Source organism: Carettochelys insculpta, chromosome 5 (assembly GCF_033958435.1).
Source record: "Carettochelys insculpta isolate YL-2023 chromosome 5, ASM3395843v1, whole genome shotgun sequence".
Classification (NCBI taxonomy): domain Eukaryota; kingdom Metazoa; phylum Chordata; order Testudines; family Carettochelyidae; genus Carettochelys; species Carettochelys insculpta.
In genome coordinates this window covers 43023068-43043191 of record NC_134141.1, presented here as the reverse complement: position 1 = coordinate 43043191, position 20124 = coordinate 43023068, and the positions used below count along the sequence as shown (strand labels likewise).

General features: G+C 39.5%; 1 protein-coding gene across 1 annotated transcript in view; it reads right to left on the bottom strand.

The window, feature by feature from the left end:
- Window positions 1–10715: 10715 nt before the first annotated feature.
- The window catches only part of SNX2 (sorting nexin 2), a 60609-nt gene continuing 51200 nt past the window's right edge, over window positions 10716–20124 (bottom strand). The window contains exons 11-15 of the mRNA XM_074995002.1: window positions 18594–18799; window positions 16199–16342; window positions 12665–12745; window positions 12472–12543; window positions 10716–11197 (exon numbers count right to left, since the gene is read on the bottom strand). Coding sequence (XP_074851103.1) covers window positions 11147–11197; window positions 12472–12543; window positions 12665–12745; window positions 16199–16342; window positions 18594–18799 — 554 coding nt within the window. The 3' untranslated portion in view covers window positions 10716–11146. The remainder of the gene's footprint in view (window positions 11198–12471; window positions 12544–12664; window positions 12746–16198; window positions 16343–18593; window positions 18800–20124) is intronic.

The following is a 20124-nucleotide window of genomic DNA, read 5'->3' as shown; positions in this document are numbered from 1 at the left end:
TGAATTCAGCAAAAAACGAGGCTCCCATTTGGACCCAGAGCTAACCTTAGGTCTTCTGAATTGCACATGGAGGCAAGAGCAACTATTTCCCTTGTTAAAAACCTAAGACTAAGGCTATACTATTGTTGCTATTTCAGGATACAAATGTGTCCTGAAATAGTAACTCCGGGACTGAACACAGCACTTGAAATAGCAGTGCTATTCTGAGCACAGTATTCCATTTCTGCTACCCCTCATCTTGAGAGGGGTAGCGGAAACCCTGAAATAGCCCCTTATAGTTCGAAATAAGGTAGCTTGAAATAACTGACACAATTTGTGTTGTGGAAATTGTGTAAGCTATTTTGAGTCAAGGCTATAGTGCAGCTGTAGCCTAAGAGCCTTGCTTATGGACTGTAGATCAGCTGAAATGGAGTCAGTTATTTGCAGTTAAATTTGGATTAATTAAATCTTCTTAAAACAATTAGGCAGGATGATGGATGAGCAGAGTCAGATATTCTATACTGAAAATAAGCAGCATAGCTCATTTGGTAAATCAGTGCCACAATGTTGTAATTAAAATTATCCAGATGATAATATTCACAGGAGAAAAATTTGGTTTTAGAAGACAGGATGGAAGCATGAACCTTAAATACGACATTTGGATTTTGGGGTGAGAATATCTGTTAAGTTTATTTGCAGAAACAAAACTCTTGATGGAGTAAAGCAGATATTGCTGTCTCAATTTAGAACTTGGTCTATGAAATATACTGCTTATTTAAAGTCATACGAGCTGAAATTGCAGTAGGAGACAAATATCACCCTGACCTTATCACTCTCACTGCATTTGGAATTTATAAGGTTTTTCTCATATGAGGGGCAGGTAATTTCCATTCTACCACTATATAGTTGAGTCTATATTGAATTCTCAGAGCTATGAATTTATCAACTTATTCTGCTTGTGCAAATTACATGGTTTTTCTGGAAAACTGAACAAGCATATGATTGCGCTGTTGGATGCTAATGGAGTACTAATTTCCGCTCTTTTCTACACAGATCTAAGCTTCCTTCCCTACTGCTGCCACCCTCATATACTCAGCCCATACCAGTTGTCCAGTCTCCTTTGCATTCCTGCACAAAAGAACAAAATAAAGATGTCAATAAAAAGGCAGCTAAGCAAGAGGTTCTTCTGCAATGGAGTATCCCTGTTTCACAGAGAAAAAGGTTTTACAAGTGATCTGAGTAGAAATCACTGTGCTATAATGATTTAATTTCTTGTTCATTGTGCAGTTGATGACACTTTTCCAGGCCCTACAGGCTTTCCTTTTCACCTCAATCAGGCATTCAATTTTCACATAATTCTCACCAAACCAGTCCTGATGCTTCCTGGACTGGTAGCCAATAGTTTGTCCACAAGCTCCAATGATGACATTTTTCAATTGACACCATTGTTCTTCCACATCTTCAGGGTGTACTATTGGCAGCTTCCTTTGGAGAGCTATCCGGAAATCATTGGATCTGATGGTCCTTCAAACCTTATATATTTATCTTTTATTGGATTTGTTTCCTCTGATGTCTCCGTTTGGTGACAATCCTAATTGCCATAATGGGTCAAATAAGGTGGTGATTTGTCCAGCAGTCAGTCATCAACACGAGTCACGCTGACATCACGTTGATCCCAAGGACAGCTGATGACAGTCTATGAGGTGCCAGTACTTCAGCTGAGGATGTTGCCATGAGGTCTTATATTTATCTGATGGAAGAGGGTGTTCATGAGGACAAGCTCATGTTCTGCACATTTTGTAAGAAGGAGCCCTCCACTGGGAGTTGCTGTTGCTGATTTCTTCTTTCCCAGTTGTAGTCTGGCAGAGGGGTCCATGTCTCTTCTGACTGTGGCATTGAAATCCCCCCAAAAGTAATCTTGCCTTCTTTGGAGATACCTTTCGAAACTGTGTCCAATTGGGCATATAACTTCTTCATGTCATCTTCAGCATCTAGAGTTGGAGCACAAACACTGATGACAGTTGTCTGTTGGTTTCTGGCTAGCTTCAAGTGAAGAGTCATGAGACGTTCAAAGATGCCTACAGGGATTTCAGATAGGATCACTGTCAGTTCGTTCTTGATGGCAAATCCTAATCCATTATTCGTTTTTCTCCCTTTTGGGCTCCTTTCCAGAAAAAGGTGTGCCCTCCACCTTCTTATTTTAGCTGTCTTTCTGGTATATGTGTTTCTGCCAGGGCAGTTAGATTGATGTCAAATTGTTGCAGCTTGTGGGTGATAATTGCTGTGCATCTTTCAGGTTGCCCAATGTCTGGGTTGTCCATTAACAAAGAGAGAAGCGCATGCCAAGGCAGAAATCCAACATAAAACAAGGACTCTGAAAAAATCAATGAGACTGAGAAGGCACGAGAACTCCAGCATCTCGCAGACATCAATGATACAAGAGGTTTCTTCAATGCCACCAAAGCTATTTACGGCACAAGAAACTATGGAATCAATCCTGAGATCAAAGGATGGTACCCAGCTCTTGGAAGAAAATGAAGCAATTGCTTCTCGCTGAAGGGAGCACTTTTATGAACCACCCATACACTGAGGTCCTAGATTCCCTTGACCAAATTCTTCTGCAGCCACCGAGAGATGATCATGTCTCCTACCCTGAGTGAGGTCCAAGCTGTGATCAAAGTGATGAAGTATAATAAGGCAACTGGACTAGATGGAATCCCCACCAAAGTCTTCCAAGAAGGCAGGTTAGAGCTCCACAAACAATTCCATCTTCTAATTTTCAAGATTTGGGAGATGGAGCTGATGCTGTGAGAGTTTAGACACACACTGATCATCAGTCTCTTCAAGAAGGGCAACAAGTCAGACTGTGGAAATTATTGTGGCATCTCCCTCCTGGCAACAGCAGGGAAAATCTTGGCTGAAATCTTCACAAACCCACTCCTGTCACACTCAGAAATTCTCCCAGAATCCCAGTGTGGCTTCCGATTATTCTGAGGAACAGTGCACGTGATCTTCACCACTCTGCAGCAGGAAGAAAAATGTCATGAACAAAACCAAGCCTTATACATGAGTTTCATCGATCTAACCAAAGCATTTGACTTAATCTTAGTGCCCTGTGGACCATCCTCTCAAAGATTGGCTGCCCCAAAAATTCATTAGTATCTTGAGTCTGCTTCACAATAACATGACTCCCAGAGTATTGAGTAATAATGGCAGATCCCAAAGCAACCCCTTTCAGGTAAAAACAGGGGTCAGACAAGACTGTGTTATTGCCCCATTGCTATTCTGCATCTTCATTTCCATGACCCTTCAGCTCATGGATGGCAATCTGCCAGACGGTGTGAAGATTATACAATGAACAGGAAGGCTTCTCTGTCTCAGGAGACTGAAAGCTAAAAGCAAGACCTCCATGACCAGAGTCATGGAACTCCAATATGTGGATGTCACCATGGTTGCTGCTCTTTCTCCTGGAACCCTTGAGATCATCTTAAGCACCTTCACCAAAGCATACAAGAATCTTGGTTTCACTTAACATCAAAAAGACCAAGGTGCTCCACAAACCTTTACTGATAGGACAATATCATGTACCTTCCATTGAAGTCAATGGAGAACTGCTGGAGAACGTGGAGCATTTACCATACCTGGGAAGTGATCTTTCTGCTTAAGTCAACATTAACTTCAATAACATCAACCCTGCCTCAGGAGAATCCTAATATCTCTTGGGAGGATAGGCGCATGAATACTAGCAACCTGGAAGAGTCAAACATGACCAGTGTTGAAGCCATTATCATTCATCAACAACATCACTGGACTAGTCACATGGTTTGGATGGCTGATCAGTGTCTCCCAAAACAGATTCAATTTTCTGAGTTGAAGGAAGGACTGAGGAACATTGGGGGGCCAGAGGAAGTGATATAGGGCTATGCTTAAGGCACACATGAAAAAGCGCAACATTGGTGTTGACACTTGGGAGAGCCATGCTCAGGACCATTCTCAGTGGAGAGCAGTGATTTGTGAGGGGGTGGCACAATGAGAGGTCCCTGCCACAGTGCAGATAAGGAGAGGCAGAGCAGAAGAAAAGTGTGTCAAAAACTGCCCCACATGTCCCCAACAGCTACCTCTTTTATGTTAAGACCTGCAGCTCTAGAATCAGGCTGATCATCCATCAATGTACTGATAAATAGGAGGGTAACATGAAGATGTCCTACTTATTATCCAGTGACCGCCAAAAAGAAGAAGAAGATGACACAGATATGAACTGGGCCGTAAATCCAGTTTCTTGCACTAACACACTGATCTCTTTAAAGAGGAAGGTGTTTGTGAGCTGTTATTAAGTATTTAATGAAGATTATATCCCATGTGGGGCAGAGGTGGGAATGGAAGTCCATACTTCCGTTTATTTTTCCTAAGTCATTTTGGCTTTTTTTTTTCTTTTTTAGTGCGGGGGGGAGCAGGAAAGAGAGATATGATAGTTATGGGATTATGGTAACTTTTACCACAGGTAATTTAATAAGCAGTTAACTGTAGCTTGCTGCATCACTCTTATAGTCAAGTATTTACAGCGCATATACTATGCACAATATTTTAAAAATATATCCTGGAAAAGTTATTTGTTGCCATGTAAAATAACTTTCTACTGCAGTGTGAAATTGCACAGAAATTAGAGTAAAGTCGAAAACAGGCACAGAAGGGATTAAGTCCCAAAGGTATATTATTTGTTAATTAGTGTGTGAGAAGAGGAATTACTAACTGGGACTTCTGCAGCCATCACCATGCATATGTTTATTGTTTCAAGTCAGTATCTACTTATCCACTATCCAACCACACATAGTAATATGTTAACAAGCTATACTACAAAACAGGAGATAAGAGACAGCACAGAACCCTTGTTGTACCCTAGAAAATCAGTGCAAAACTACCGCTCAAATCCAAGATCTGGGAGACGGATTCAGTATTACAAGCTGTAAGGTGGAAACAACCAAAGTTTATGTATTAAAGCACGAGCAAAATAGTTATGATGGAGCAAAACATGTAGGCTATGTCTACACTACAGCGATCTTTCTAAAGAAGTCCTTCTGAAAGATCTCTTCCAAAAGAGATCTTTTCAAGAGTGCATCCAAACACAAAAAAGCAGATAAAAAAGTGATTTGCTCTTTCAAAAGAGAGTATCCATGCAGCCCCTGCTCTTTCGAAAGAATGAGCCAGGGATCAAAAACTTCAGGCAACACGAAGACTGCCGTTTTGAAAAAAAAGGGCCCGTGGAGTGTCTACACAGATTTTTTTTCAAAAGAAGCTTTCAAAAGAAGGAACTTTTCCTGAAATGGGAGTGCTCCTTTTGAAAGGAGCACCGCATTCTTTCAATTTAATTTTGAAAGAAAACTTTTTGCATGTAGATACTGTGCTGGATATTTTGAAAGAACCCAGTCTTTCAACAGATATTTTGAAAGAACTTGCAAGTGTAGACGTGGCTGTAGGGTGAAAACCTGGCCCCTCTCAATTCAGTTGAAGTTGGGCTATTGACTTCAATAGGACCACATTATCACCTTTGATCAGAAAAATTTATGGAGAGCAAAATGTACAATATGTATTTGTATTAAATATATCATAACAGTTCAATAGTAGCTACTGGGGTGGGGGAAACAAAAATCAAAACTTAGGCTTAGTATTATATAAGAAAGAGCAGGAAAAATAACAGAATACAAAGACATGTTTAACAGATTTTAAGTTTGGAGAAAATTTGAGGGTACACAGCCAAAATTGTAGAATGTAGACAATGCAATGAAGGGTTAAAAGAAGTAACTGTTAAAAGACATTAAATAAAAATAACAAGTATAAATTTGGCCAAAGAACATGCCGGACAGGAGGTGGGCATTTGAAATGAACCTCAAAGATAGCAATTACCCAAATTTAAATATGATACTACTATCTGGCTACAAGAAGAGCTGGTTAAAGAGGTAAGCAATATAATCTTCCCTTTTTGTCAAAACTAAAAGTAGATATCAACTAGCCATCAAAAATAAAATGGAAAGGGTAAAACAAATGCTAACTGAAGGGACAAAATAGAGGAATCTACTAATACAAAACAACAAGATTCCTGTGGCACCTTACAGACTAACAGATATTTTGGAGCATAAGCTTTTGTGGGCAAAAACCTACTTCGTCAGATGCATGAGTCTGACAAAGCGGGTCTTTGTCCGTGAAAGCTTATGCTCCAAAATATCTGTTAGTCTATAAGGTACCACAGGACTCGTTGTTTTTGAAGACACAGACTAACTCGGCTACCCCTCTGATACTAATGGAAAAAATATTCAGAGCCTACTCAAATAGCCACAGTCTTACATTTCCATATTATCTATTTTCAGTAAGTGACAAAATAAGGGTTTTGCAAGGAGAGGGAAAATCTATTGTAGAGATTATAGAGAAAGAGGAAAACAGAAGCTAGAAACTGTTACTTGCCCAAAAGAAAATTATCTGGGAGAAGATGATGCTCATTGCTCAGGATGCTTTTCTGGAACTCAGCACACATGGTGCCAAATTATGAGCTCTTTCACAGACTTCCTGCAGGATGTTGAGCAAGTTACAAGGTCTGTGCTTCAGTTCCCCACCTGTAAAACAGAAATAATACTTCCCTACCTTGCAGTGGTGTCACTGATGAGATAAAGATTTCCACATAAACTTGTAAGATAGATGTTCAATTCCTGAGTTAATAACTGATAAAACTAAAAGATCCAATAGCTAGTAAAACCTTACATCAGGAGAAGGCCCTAAAAAGGGAAAAGAGGGTTTCTAGATCAAAAATTATATGTAGTAAGAGCCTCATGTTTGGTATACATGATCAAATGGCAATATAATTAAGTTTTGTAAATTTGCCAACTAAAGCCCTGTCAGTGCAGCATATTCCTTGGATGTTGCCCATTGTCTCTTCTTAAATTTGTTTGCCTGCCTTCTATGATTTCCCTCCAAAAGTAAATTCAATGAAGTTCTTGATTCTATACAGCTACCCTTCAACAGGCAATCAAGAGATAATATTTGCCAATCAACAAAAGGAAAGTATGATCAACCCTAAAAGTGGAAAGCACCAGCAATGGAAATGGTTTGTTTATAGGGTCAAAAGAAGCTCAAAGGGGTTGTGGAGGTCATGTAGCAATTTAAAGTGTTAACTGGAGATGCTTACACTCAAGTAACCATTCTTTCAAACCTGCTTGACAAAATGCTGTACCCAGGCACTAGCAATAAGTGGGAACTCTTCTACAAATTCATCTGAAGGAAGGATGAGCTTACGAAGTTCAGCTCCATACTTTTATATTGATATTCCTCCTTTTGAATTAAACTCACAGCTGATTCATTTGCTACATGCACCTTCTTTACAATTCTCACATCAAAACATATATTAGGGTTTGAAGTTGTCTTTTAGAATTTTTCATTGTAGAAATAAAATTACCAAGGGGAGACAAACACTCCTCTCCCATCCACGTACAATACAGTTGCTTAATTTTTTTGGTTATCATTTTGACTAGTTCACTCCTCTCTTTGAGCAATCAGCTCTTCAACAGCCACATGCATTAAAGTCAGTCTTGAAGCACACCGTGCAGTTTTTGATAGATACACATGCAATTATGACAAACATACTCTCATGTGAGGCACCAATAAGTGCATCAGTTAAAATAAACTACTGAATTAGGCGTATGTGAAAGGCGGGACGCTTTGTTCAAATGTCACAGTTTAACTGGACAGCAGCTGCACACAGTGGATAGTCCAAGTCTTTGAAATAGGTTCTATCCCAGCTAGCATGAGGAAGCCAATTCCAGTCCCAGCTGTGGATAAACTTTTGTATTTTTGAACTTCTTAGTGCAGTTATCCAGTACATAATGAGTTTGCTGGCTTAACATTTCCTTTTTAGAGGATGTTGCGAAAATCAAGTCTATAACAGACTTTAAAGAAAGAGCTGGGTACATTGATGGAAAATAGGTCCATCAATGGCTACATTAGCCAGAATGGGCAGGAGAAGTGTCCCTAGGCTCTGTCAGAAGCTGGGAATGGGCAACCAGGGATGGATCATTTGATGGTTACCTGATCTGTTCTTTCCTTCTGCAGCACCTGGCATTGGCCACTGTCAGAAGACAAACACTGGGTTCAATGGACAGCTGATCTGACTCAGTACTGCTGTTATGCTCTTATACCAAATGTCTCCAGCTAACTCATTGAGTTCAAGATGTATATAAAAGAAAGCCTGAGAACACAAGAGAGAAGTAAAAACTGGAGAAGGTTTAGGATTATTAGGCATAGAAAGCCTGAAGCTGCCAAAGGATGTGGAGAAGAGGTGGGGGAAATGTTCAATGGAAAGGTTTTTATTCTAGAACTTCATAGAAGGGAGTCTAGCCTATATATTTAAGTTACAGGAAACACTGTGCGCAACTGAGCAGTGGAATGCATCACCAAGGTTTGTTACTGCAGACAGTGTTAAGCAGAGATGTCATCAATTTTAGATTGTAAGCTCCCTCAGAGGAAAAAATAGCATATATACTTGCTCTACATGAGACACTGTTGGCCCTTAATTATATTACGTAGGCCAAATAATGTACACAGGTTTCTAACATTATATAAGAATTTAAGCCTTAGTATTTCTTTGACATGGTTAGATTTAAAATTTTATGAAAAAGACAAACAGGGTCACAGAAAGTACCTCTTGCTATTTTAATTGCATAGTTTGATTATATTTTGGCTATTTATTTCCTACTCAACTCCCAATAATGCTGATGGCTGTGCTGAGTAATGGTATAGTGAAGTGATGGAATTTGTCCACCTAATGAAAATTAAACTACAAAGTTTCTCTGTTTTGTATTTGATTCTGGAAATATAGGCTGACAAGAATAAACCAGTACATGTTTGTATTCACTTTGTTCAAATATGCAAACTACAAAAATATTGCATTTTGTTTATAACTAAGTTCAGGCTAAGTGAATTTGTGGGCCTGATACACGGTCTACAGCATTCTTCCTATTTAATCAGACTTTGAGAAGGAAGAAGTGAAATGCATAGTTTTCCAGTAATAGCTTGACATAACTATCATAATTACTAAAACTATTGCCATAACTACTAAAAAAAAAATCATACCCTTATTAGAAGAGTAACATACTAAAGTTTTTACTAACACTCCCAGTTAAATGACAGGAGTCCCTCAAGTTATGCAAGGGTTGAGTTCCAACGCACCCTCACACAACTCAAATTTCGCATAAGTCAGGGGGCCGCCTTTTTTCCACAGCAGAAGGCACATTCGGCAGCTGAGGAAGCAGCAGGAGCACCTGGAACTCCTTTTGAAAGGTAACTCCTAGGTTTGCGGGGGCGGGGTGGGGTGGTGGCTCGGAGGGTTAAGCCTGATGGTGGGCTGGGGCTGTGGGAGGGGGGTAACGGGGGTTAAGCCTGGGGTGGGTTAGGGCTGCAGGGGAGAGAGTGGCAATTGAGCCAGAGCCACACCATACAGGAGGGGTGAGTTGGGCTGCAGGGGTGGGGGTTGAGCCAGGGCCGTGGGGAGCTGGATTTTGAGTTGCGCTTAACATGCATTAATGTGAGTTAAGCACGACTTGAAATCTTGCATTTCAAGGGTTTACTGTACTCCTGTGCCTCTTCCTGTTCCCTACTCCATCCCTGCTGATTATCAAAATATTAGTGTGAACAAGAGATTTTCCTCCTGTAACCAGTCTCAGAAAATGACAATAAAATCTAATTTTGATTGACTTCATCAGGACAGTGTGGCTCAAAAAAGGCCACCTCATCTTAAGGAGAAAACATATATTGAAAAGATACTCTATTTGCATCCCCATATGACCATCTCCATTCTACAGGTTGGACTTTCTTGGTCCAGCACTCTCAGGACCTGACCAGTCCCAAACAAGGGATTTTGCTGGACCAGGAGAGGTTAATTCATTCTCCTCTGCTGGCTGATTCTGGTCTCTCCTAGGATCCATCAGCAGACAGGGCTGGACTCCCATCCTGGATACCCACCCCTGGCACAACTCCACTATGGGACCTGGCAGCCATTTTGGCTCCTCTCCTAGCTCCCAGCCCCAGCCAGTGCCCCTGGCTGCCAAGTACCAATGCCATCCCCATCCGCCATCAATGTACATAACAGCTTCCTGAAGGAAGCAATTTCTTGTAGCAGCAGTTTTGTACAATCATATGCATCATTAAATGCTACTGATAGCACATTCCTACAGGGAAGAGATAGACTCATCACACCAGCCCCAGCTCAGGACCCAGGATCCTGTTCCTTGCCAGGCTCAGATGCTGTTGACCATGGCCACCAGGCTCTGCACCCCGCCCCCACTGCTGGCTCCTCCCCAGCTGACTGTAATTTGGCACACCTTCCTGCTGGACCAGGGATGTTGCTGGACCAGAGAGCCCTGGGCAACTTGTACTGATATTAATTTTACAAGGACTTAAGAATCCAAACCCTGGCAACTAAATGTTTCAAAAATAAATGGCAAAGGAATAGGATTTAAAAAGAAGAAAATAAAGTGGTTTTTTTCTAAGAAAAATAAGTGTTTTTCATAACCTTTTAACATTTAATTTAAATGACAGATGATGTGCAGAAGCTGAACTCCTTGTGCTAACTTTTCATTTCGATAGTTATTTTTGAACTACCATTTCTGTTTTTTTTTTACTCGAAATGCTACTTCTGCTTCCAAGTAACCTAAATAATTACTGATGTATGAAAAAGCAAAACTGAAAATATATAACTAGTGTTTCACAAGATACATCCCTTTATTTTTATAATCACAAAAGCATGATTTTGTACAGGATTGTGTAAGTGAACATTAATCAATGAAATTAAATTTGTTTAATAAAGATCAGATAAACATAAATGTATTGTAAAGAACAAAAATATTGTAACTTTCTGGCCTCGCAGTGCACATTTTAGTGCAATTATTAAGACACAATAGTGTTCAATTCAGCAAAATATTACAGAGTATCATGCCACAGTCCACTTCAAAGAGGGTCAGGACATGCAGCTTGTTAATAAAATGCTGTATTATATAAAAAAGACACATGTTAATTCATAAAATATATAGTGGTTTATTTGAATGATTTCTGAAGTGATTTCACTGTGGAATTTAGCTTAACCAGGACAAACATCCAAGGTGTCTTCTTATTTGGAATATTCTTCTTTCTAGGCAATGGCTTTGGCTTCAGGTAGGAATGCTTCCCAGTATTTTATAAGCTTGGGGAAATGGAAAAAAAAACAAAACAAACCAGTTATAAGTACTGTATTTTTCCAAAGCACGTTTTCTGCCAACATTGAAATTGCAGGACAAAGCCTAGTAACAATGTTTAAATAAATCCCTTTATTATGAAGTAACCTCTAAAAATTGACACTTCAGTAATTTTTCTTTATATAATAAGCATGCATATATTTACAAATTTAGCTCTTTTCTAGGCATATTTCCCACTCAGCTTCTAACAATTGTAGTAAGTGAGACACTTTGAAAGAACTTGGATTGATGTAAGACAGAGAATGATAATATGTTACACATAATCTGACATAGCATTTATACATTTCTTACATGGAAACTGAACCAACTACTAAAGTAATATTACTTTTGACTTTCAACATTTGCAGCTGTCAGGTGAATACACTAAAATTCAAAACACTCAATTTTTAAAACTAAAATGGATACTCCTTCATAATAATTTATAAACACTTCACTGTAGGACCAAAAAAATTCCAAGTTCTCTATTTACCTTTCAGAATATGAAGTATATCAGTTTCTTGAAAGAGTACCTTTTTGTTTTTGTTTTTTATCTTGCAGCTTTGCATACAAGACCATAGTAATGGTTTCAAGAGGGGGCAGGGGGAACTTTGCAGGTTGAACCTCTCCGGTCTGGCAACAGCTGTGGTATGGCATGTCTTTAGTGAGCGGGATGCTCACTTATTATGGGTATGGCCAAGGTTCCTACAGTCCCATGAAGTTTGTTTACAGCCACCAGTCCTGGCTCTCAGTGTGCTGTGCTGTTATTTAGCTCTAATTTACCACATCTAAGAACCCAGAATGTAGTGGAAGTGTTGGTAATGTTATTAGACAATATTAAATTCCCATGGTTCAGCAAATTCTTTGGTTGAGCACTAGTCAGGTTCTGAGGGTGCTGGACAAGAGAGAGGTTCAATTTGTATAGCCCCTCCAAACAGAAATAAATTAATCAATGATTAAAAAAAAATGCGTAGGAGAATTCTTCTCCCCCTGTAAAATACATCAGAGCTAAGGAAGAGTAAAGTATAAAGTAGTAACTTGGATGAAAGACGCTGTAAGTGAAAATCTGTCTCCTTCCCAGACCTCTAAATGCAATCTAGAAAGAGGTCAGCTTTTAATTTTACCACGTTTTACCGATTTTACTAAAACAACATAACTGAAAAATTCTCACACTTCGAACTTCATATTAGGTTAGTATCAAAACCCAGGAAATAAGCACCACAAAGTTTAGTAATATTTAGCTTACCTGTTGTTGTGTCTGCACTAATGATTCTAAGTATTTGATAACAACAGTTTTAAAGTCTTTCACTCGTTCTCTCTGTTAATAAATGAAACAGATTAGTTCTGGTAAATAGCCAGTTCTGTAGACTGTCATATTGCTATTATATCATTAGAACAAATGAGAATCATCACTGAATTTGTTAAACAGTTATACGTGCCTCAAATCTTCCCACTTCTTTGCGTATGGTTTTGGAGATCTGTTCAAAGTCTCTCTCCCCTTGCTGAACTTTGGTCTCCCACTGGCAAAGAAAAAAACATGCATACCTAAGATTTCTGGTAATTCATTCACCAATGCAGAATAAGTACATACTTCTATCCATCAGCACTAACAAATTAGAGAGAAACATTTTATGTCAACAAAATGCTATTTGCTTGGATTTGAAAAATAATACTTAATTGAAATTTGGCAGAAAAGCATTTTAGGGAAACAAGGTAGTAGCCACATCAATTCAACTATATTTTACACTGAGGAATGCTTAAAAAAAATCTGTCACATAACAATATCTGCTTGAGAGCTGATTATACAGTCTTGTAAGCTTTGCTACCAAGAGTCCATTATTCACAGCAAATTCTTCTTATCATCATATACAATGTTCTTTAGTGAAACATGATGGCACTGCTAGTAAAAGGAACAACAACTAAATTATCAAAAAAGTAATTTTTTTTAACTCTTTAGTCAGGGGTGAGAAAAGTTTTTACACTGGGTCCCACTTTTTGTCCCTGTTAGCAGGGCCCCCACAGCCTGTCTAATATAATCCAAACTGATGGAAATTTCAGCTCTTTACATATCAGACAAACAAACAACCACCTTCCCTTTCGGCAGGTTAAGGAAATAAGTATGTATAGGCTGTGAAATCTTTATTAGTGGGTATACAAAAGTGAATACACATACATAAGAACAGTAACATGATTCAAAATTTTTAATGAGCCTGAGACCCAGCAGCTGATTGTGCTGTGCTCCTTTACAAAATTTCATGACTGCCCCCCACTTTGCTCACCCCTGCCTTACCCATAGTTTACAGAGAAAAAGCTCCAGCTGCATAACTTATAGCATTACCAGGTATGATAATTTATCCATAACTGCCGTTGCCAGTTTTCAGAATCTACTCTCTTGCTTGCACAAACTGAGCTACAATATGCACAGCTGCTGTTAGTTGTAAATTGGGAAGATAATATAATATGTGGAGATATACATATGTCACGGAGCTGGAAGGGACCCTTGAGAGGTTATCGAGTCCAGTCCCCTGCCCTTTCAGCAGGACTATGCACCATCCTGGACAGATTTTTTTTTTTAATCTATTTGCCATCATCATCATCATCAACAAATGTGGGCTCAGCACCTGTTGGTAGTTAATCTATTTGCCCCTGATCCTTAAATTGCCTCCTCAAAGACTGAACTCACAACCATGGGTTTACAAGGCCAATCCTCAAACCACTGAGCTATCCACCCCCCTATATGTTGGCAGCCTATTACGCTTTCACACAAAGGCTTCAGGTTTTAAGAAACATTTAGAGGCTGAGATTGACAAATTAAGTTTTGAGGCATAAACAGAAGCATGGGGATCAGCTTCCGGTAACAATCATCCCCCTATAAACCACCCAACCAAACACTATAGGTCAAACATGCCAAAATTTAGTAAGATCAGTTAGGTTGCCCGCAGAAAATATTATTCTCCTTCCCCAAATAATTCTACAAAAAAGGTGACATTCAGTACTAAGACCACAACAAAGGAGGCACTGCAATATATCCTGAATCAAGGAACAATGCCTCAACAGTTTTATAACTAGATATTTACAAACAAAATTAAGTTAACATTTAAGTACATTTATTCAAACGTCACTTATCTTAACTGTTCAGATGACCGTTTTGAGACGGAATAAGCAATAAGTCACAAGACGCACTTCAGTAGGGTACTGATGTATATCCTCAAAGGAGATCAAAGCTTAGAGGTGGGGTTTTTGAACCACCTTTGTGCCATCTATCTCCTGGGCTGCTCTGGAGAGACCCACTAACATTAACTTAAGACTTGTCTTGATGAAAAAAAAAAAAAACAGTGCACACCAAGCTCTGTATATCTGTAGTGAGCTAGCATGGTACACAGTAACTGGCTGCTTTAGGTAAATGCACACTGTTCCACATGACCAATCAGTGTGTGGCATGCCAGTGAGCTTTAATCTAACTTTTCACGCTGATAAGCCCCTAGGTCTGCACACGTGCCCTGTCAAGTTATGGCAGCCTCCCTGAACTATGGCACTACTACCTATTACCTCAGCAGTACTGTCTCCCAGTTCCAACACAGATCTTCCACAGCCAACCCTGTGCTCAACATGACCTCTATGCTAAGGAAGGGGTGGGGAGAGAGAAGACAACTATCTTGCAGCCATCTTTCACAGTTCCAGGGGAATCCTTTTATGGTTGGAAATGGAACTTCTGAAAGGTCCCTGAATGTCACTCCAGCCCTTTTTACCTGGTATAAAGGGGTTAAGACAGGAGTGAGGATTCGTCCCTCCTGGGCTTCAGCAGCATACCTGAGAAGTTTACAAGGACTCCTAACGCACACTTTAGCGCGGCTTTCAGCTATTTGACTATGGCTCAAAAGCATGATTAAAATTAAATGAGTATTTGGAATTATGGTTTCTGGAACAAATAATTCTTCTGTGAACAAATACCTCATAATAGGAAAACAGAATCCTGCTCTGGGGCCACGTAGACCTAGCTTTGTTCTTCATGGCCTTTGGTATAAAAATTAATAGACTATTTAAAAACATTTTTTTGTGTAAGAGGCATAATTTCCTCTTTTTGGTAATTAATTACAATTCACTGGCTTGGAGTGTGCACATGACAGTGACATAACCAAACAGTTCGGCAGCCATTGAGAACATGGCTGTGGGCAACTATTAATTCTCCTAAAAGTGAACTACACACTAGAGCCAATGCGTGGTATAACATTTTATGGGGAAGACCAAGTTCTATTTATGAACTTCCTCATGTCTAATAGGCAAAACATTATTAAAGTGCAGAAAGGAAAAAAAGCAGTTTGTGACTGGTGACCAATGAAGCAGCCAAACAAAACAACTGTGACGATTTTAAGATCTATAATGCAATGTTTGCACACACTGAGAGTATGTGTATTAATTCAAATTTAAAAAAAAATTGTCCTACCTCTTCAATTTCCTTGGTGAAGCATGACAGAAAAAATGTATAAATTATGACAAACTTCAACATGTTATATTTAAGTACTTTTACTGAAATTATACCATATATACATACGTGTGTGTGTGTATATATATGGATGAAAACGTTGCACCAAGAAGGAAAACATGGAAATAATCTTTTTAACTTGATTTTAGAGAGATATTTCAGTGTTAGAAGTCAGAAGATAGTCATTTGATCACTTAGAAGCTGACTTAATAAAGAATGCTTTTGAACTTTTCCATGTTTTGTCCCCCCATTCTGTAAGACAGAACAAAAAAGCCTTACAGATTTAATACTGGTGTAACAATTGTGCACATTTTATATTTAATTAGTATAATGCCTTTAAGCAATTTCAGTAAATATGAAAAATAGCAAATGTGTGATTTGTAAATAAAAATCCATATAAAAAGTAGCGTATTATGCTAATGAATGAATTAATGGAAAATTTAGGCCTCAGAATATAAATAGGTAGTAAGCCATTCAGCTTAATGATTACCTCCTTTATCTCATCTTTAGCTTGCTGTAGTTTATCAGGTTTGTTGGCAAGTTGGAGCTTTGCTTCAGCCTCACGTTTTTTCTGTAAAGTGACCTGAGCATCTTGCCACTTCTGCCAGCATTTCATTCGATGATCTAACACACCCTGTAAGAGTATAATTCACCAGAAAAACTAAGTTTTAAAAGTGCTGGGTTAACTATAGCAATTGGCTGTAAAATTAAAAAGCAGCAAATAATGACAAAATATAAAGACCTACTCTGCATCAGATATTTTGCAACTGTCTCCCAATCCAACTGTCTTATTTTCTCTAATACAGTTATTATGAAAAGTACCTTACTACTGCAGAATGAAGTCCTCCATATATCCACAGACTAGGGAGTACATGCAAATGGCCATCTCCTGGGAACATACAGTTTAGTCTCCACACCCATTCAGTTCTCTCTCAAGACTGTTGACAAGGCTGCCAATTATGGAGGATTAGTATGTTACCACTAATCTGTTAGAATCTGCATTTAGACCACTGATTCTGCTTTATAGGCCCTTTAGTTGTCTAATATGTTTTGCTTGAACAGGTGAAAATAGCAAGTTTTAAGTGTTCATATGCTTAAAGCAACTTCTAAACCAAAACATAAAACTTCTGATAAAATATTACAAAATCTATGCAGATATGCTACTGCTGAAACATTCTTAGATCCCCAACAAGTTATCAAAAGCTATTGGTACCAGAAAGCACAGTTAAGACGCTCAGTAAACACTCCTACAATGCTTTTTAAGTCCTGATAGTGATATAGTAGATATTTTTGTCTCTGCAATCTCACATTTAGGCTCCCAAACACCAACAAAACAAAACAAAAAACCTTTTAATCACAAAGTACAGCTCTATAACTCTTGGGGCTTGTCTACACTTACCCCCAGCTTCCAAAGGGGCATGGTAATCAGAGCGATGGGAGATCACTAATGAAGTGCTGTGGTGAATATGCAGCACTTCATTAGGCTAAATCTCCCACATGGCAACTTCGAAGCGTCAGAGTGCTGGCATGCGTGTAACCACAGGCACTTCGAAGTGCCTTTACTCCCACTTCAAAGTAGTGTGGGTGCGTCAAAGTGACCGCCCCTACGTGGCATGCCGGCACTTCGAAGTTACTGTGGGGGAGAGTTAGCCTAATGAAGTGCTGCATATTCACCACAGCACTTCATTAGTAATCTCTCATCACCGTGATTACCATGCCCCCTTTGAAGTTGAGGGCAAGTGTAGACCCAGCTTTGTTGCTCTACTATAGGGGTCTGCAACTGAAATAGAAGAGCCATTTTTTCCCAAATTCAGTTACAAAATCGATTACTTCAAGAGCCGCAATGCATGTGAATACAAGACAGTCCTTAACAAATAAGGTCAAACCGTACTTTTTGTCACCCCTATTTTAAGAACAGCGTGCACACAACGATTTGTACCAATTAGAAAGTTGCTACCCCCTCTCCAGGCTTTACCCACCTCAAACTCCCCAATCCCCAGGTTTAACCCCTCTCAGCCCCAAACCACACCCCCACGCTTCAGCTCCAAACTGCCATCCCACCCCCAGGTTTAACCACTTCAGCCCCAAACCCACTAACCCCCATCCTCAGGATTTACCTGCCTCAGCCGATGAGCTCTATGTGCTGCTGCAGCTCATCCACAGCCGCCGCCTCCCCCCAGGCTGCATCCCCCAGCAATCTTCTTCTCAGCTTGGTACCAGCACGGCTTGGCCACCCTTGACCTTGGCTCTCTTGTAGGCTAACTTCCCCCACATGGAGTGCATGGGCAGCTCCGTGCCCTGCCAGCTTCCCCACCACCACCACCGACTGCTCAGAGGCTCCCACCACTTAAACAAAAAGCCCTAAAATCTGTTTTAACTGCAGGCATTGTTTAAGTGTTAGCAGGCTCCAGAGCCACAAATGAAGTCATTGGCAGCGTTTGGAACCGCAAATGGCTCCTTAAAGAGCTGCAGGTCGCCGACCCCTGTTCTCCTACAAGTAAAAACGTATACCTTCAATATAATAAGCACAACAACAGGCTGAACAATAGGTGTCCCTACACAATAAACAAACTGTCTAGGACTTGTGGCCAGAAGTCATTCACATATATAAATTCATCATTTAAATTTATATGATGCTTGTGATGTTGGAGGAACCCAGATTTGATTAAATCTACAACAGTTTATATGCCTTCACACTGGAAAAGAAGTATTCTCCCTAGTAATTTTCAACTCTAGCTTGAAGTCACAGCTTTCCTTGTAACAGGTCTGCATGCACTTTCTCTTCTGTTACCCATGCATTCTTGGCCTGTGAAGAAATTGTGACCTTCAACAAACTCTGTCTTCTAGCAAGATAAATAGCTTAAATTTCTTAAAACACTGCTTACTTTTACAGCAGCAATAAGACGAATGTAGTCACCAAGCAATTCTGAAAACACATAGAAGTCAGCAAAAGCTTGTTCTTGATGCAACTGGTCTATTTTCTCCTCAACCTCTGCAAGCTGAGACAGAGCTCTAGATAAAGCAGTGTGGTCTTCAGAGTTACCTAACATGGCAGCACTTTTAGCAAAAGCAGATGTGTTGGCTGAAAGCTCTGAAAGACAAACATAAAATTCAATGTGGAAGTGTTTCTGTAGTTATGCTTTGGAGAATTCTGCTCCACCACATCTAATTCATGTCCTCCTGAAGATTCACCTCCACCTAAAGAATACACGTTCTACTGGAGAAACACTGCAGGTGTACCTTTCCCCATCAAGAGTTGCTGTGGAACCAGAAGACAGGACAGCCAGCCAGCGAAGGGCTCACAACAGGGCAAGGTATGGACACACAAGATGGATGGAAACTAAGCATATGGGGCTGCTTGGGAGCCACAGCATTTGGTTCAGAAAGGCAAGTGTGCATGTGGGGGGGCGGGGAAGGGAGGACACGCTGGGGTAGGGGTTCAGCAGCTAGTGGAATGACATCACTGAACCAACAGCTACTGGCTGGAGCTGGAGGGCCAGGTGGGGATAGGGCACAAAGGGAGACATTCATGAGCAAATGGAAGATTGTAGAGGTTAGCCTAGAGTTTGAATGGGGGAGACTCCTTAAGAATGCCCTTGCCTCCCAAATCACCTGTTTTATACTTCTCCCATCCACATCCAATAATTCTCCAGGTTCATTCACAGCCACCTTTCCTCTTTTTCTGTTCCATTACTTCTGACTCCCCTAAACCTTTGCACTACTTCTAAGGGATATACAAAATACATTTCTGTATTGTAATTTAATTAATTTCTCAAAGTTCCTGTATTAATATACCTCATAAAAATATGTCAAAAAGATTTCCTGAATTTTTGTATTGTTACAGAAATGCTTGTTGACAGTTATTTTGAAATACATTGAAACTGGCATGTTTATATTATGTTATTTTGACAAATAAAAAGATGCAGAATTTTAAAATATTGTGTGCAGAATTCCCTAGGTGTAAAGTCAAATAGTAGTATTCTGGTTTCTTCCTAGAATTTATGAGTTTATAAAAAGACTGGTTCTTGAGAGAAGACCACAAATGTTCCCAAGAGAGAAGTCTAGATTTAAAATAATTCAATTTTCTGCCCACATACAATTCTGAAAATATTATCTATTATTTAAGTTATCCTTTCCAAAGCTTGTGACAAAACAATCATAAATAGTGAGAACAAAAACCAGGCAGTGAGAAATAACAATATGCAGGAGGTCCTCTTCTCTGCAACAAAACACATCGATGAGCATAGTATATCAGGATCACGTACATAATTCTAAATGGAAGAAATCATTAAGTACCAGGATTGGCAACAGTGAGGTAACTAAAGGTTTTCACTTCTGTGCTTTGGTCTGAACTGCATAAATTGAAATATTTTTTGTAAGGAAACATATAAGGAAGATTTTTGAATTTTGATTGAT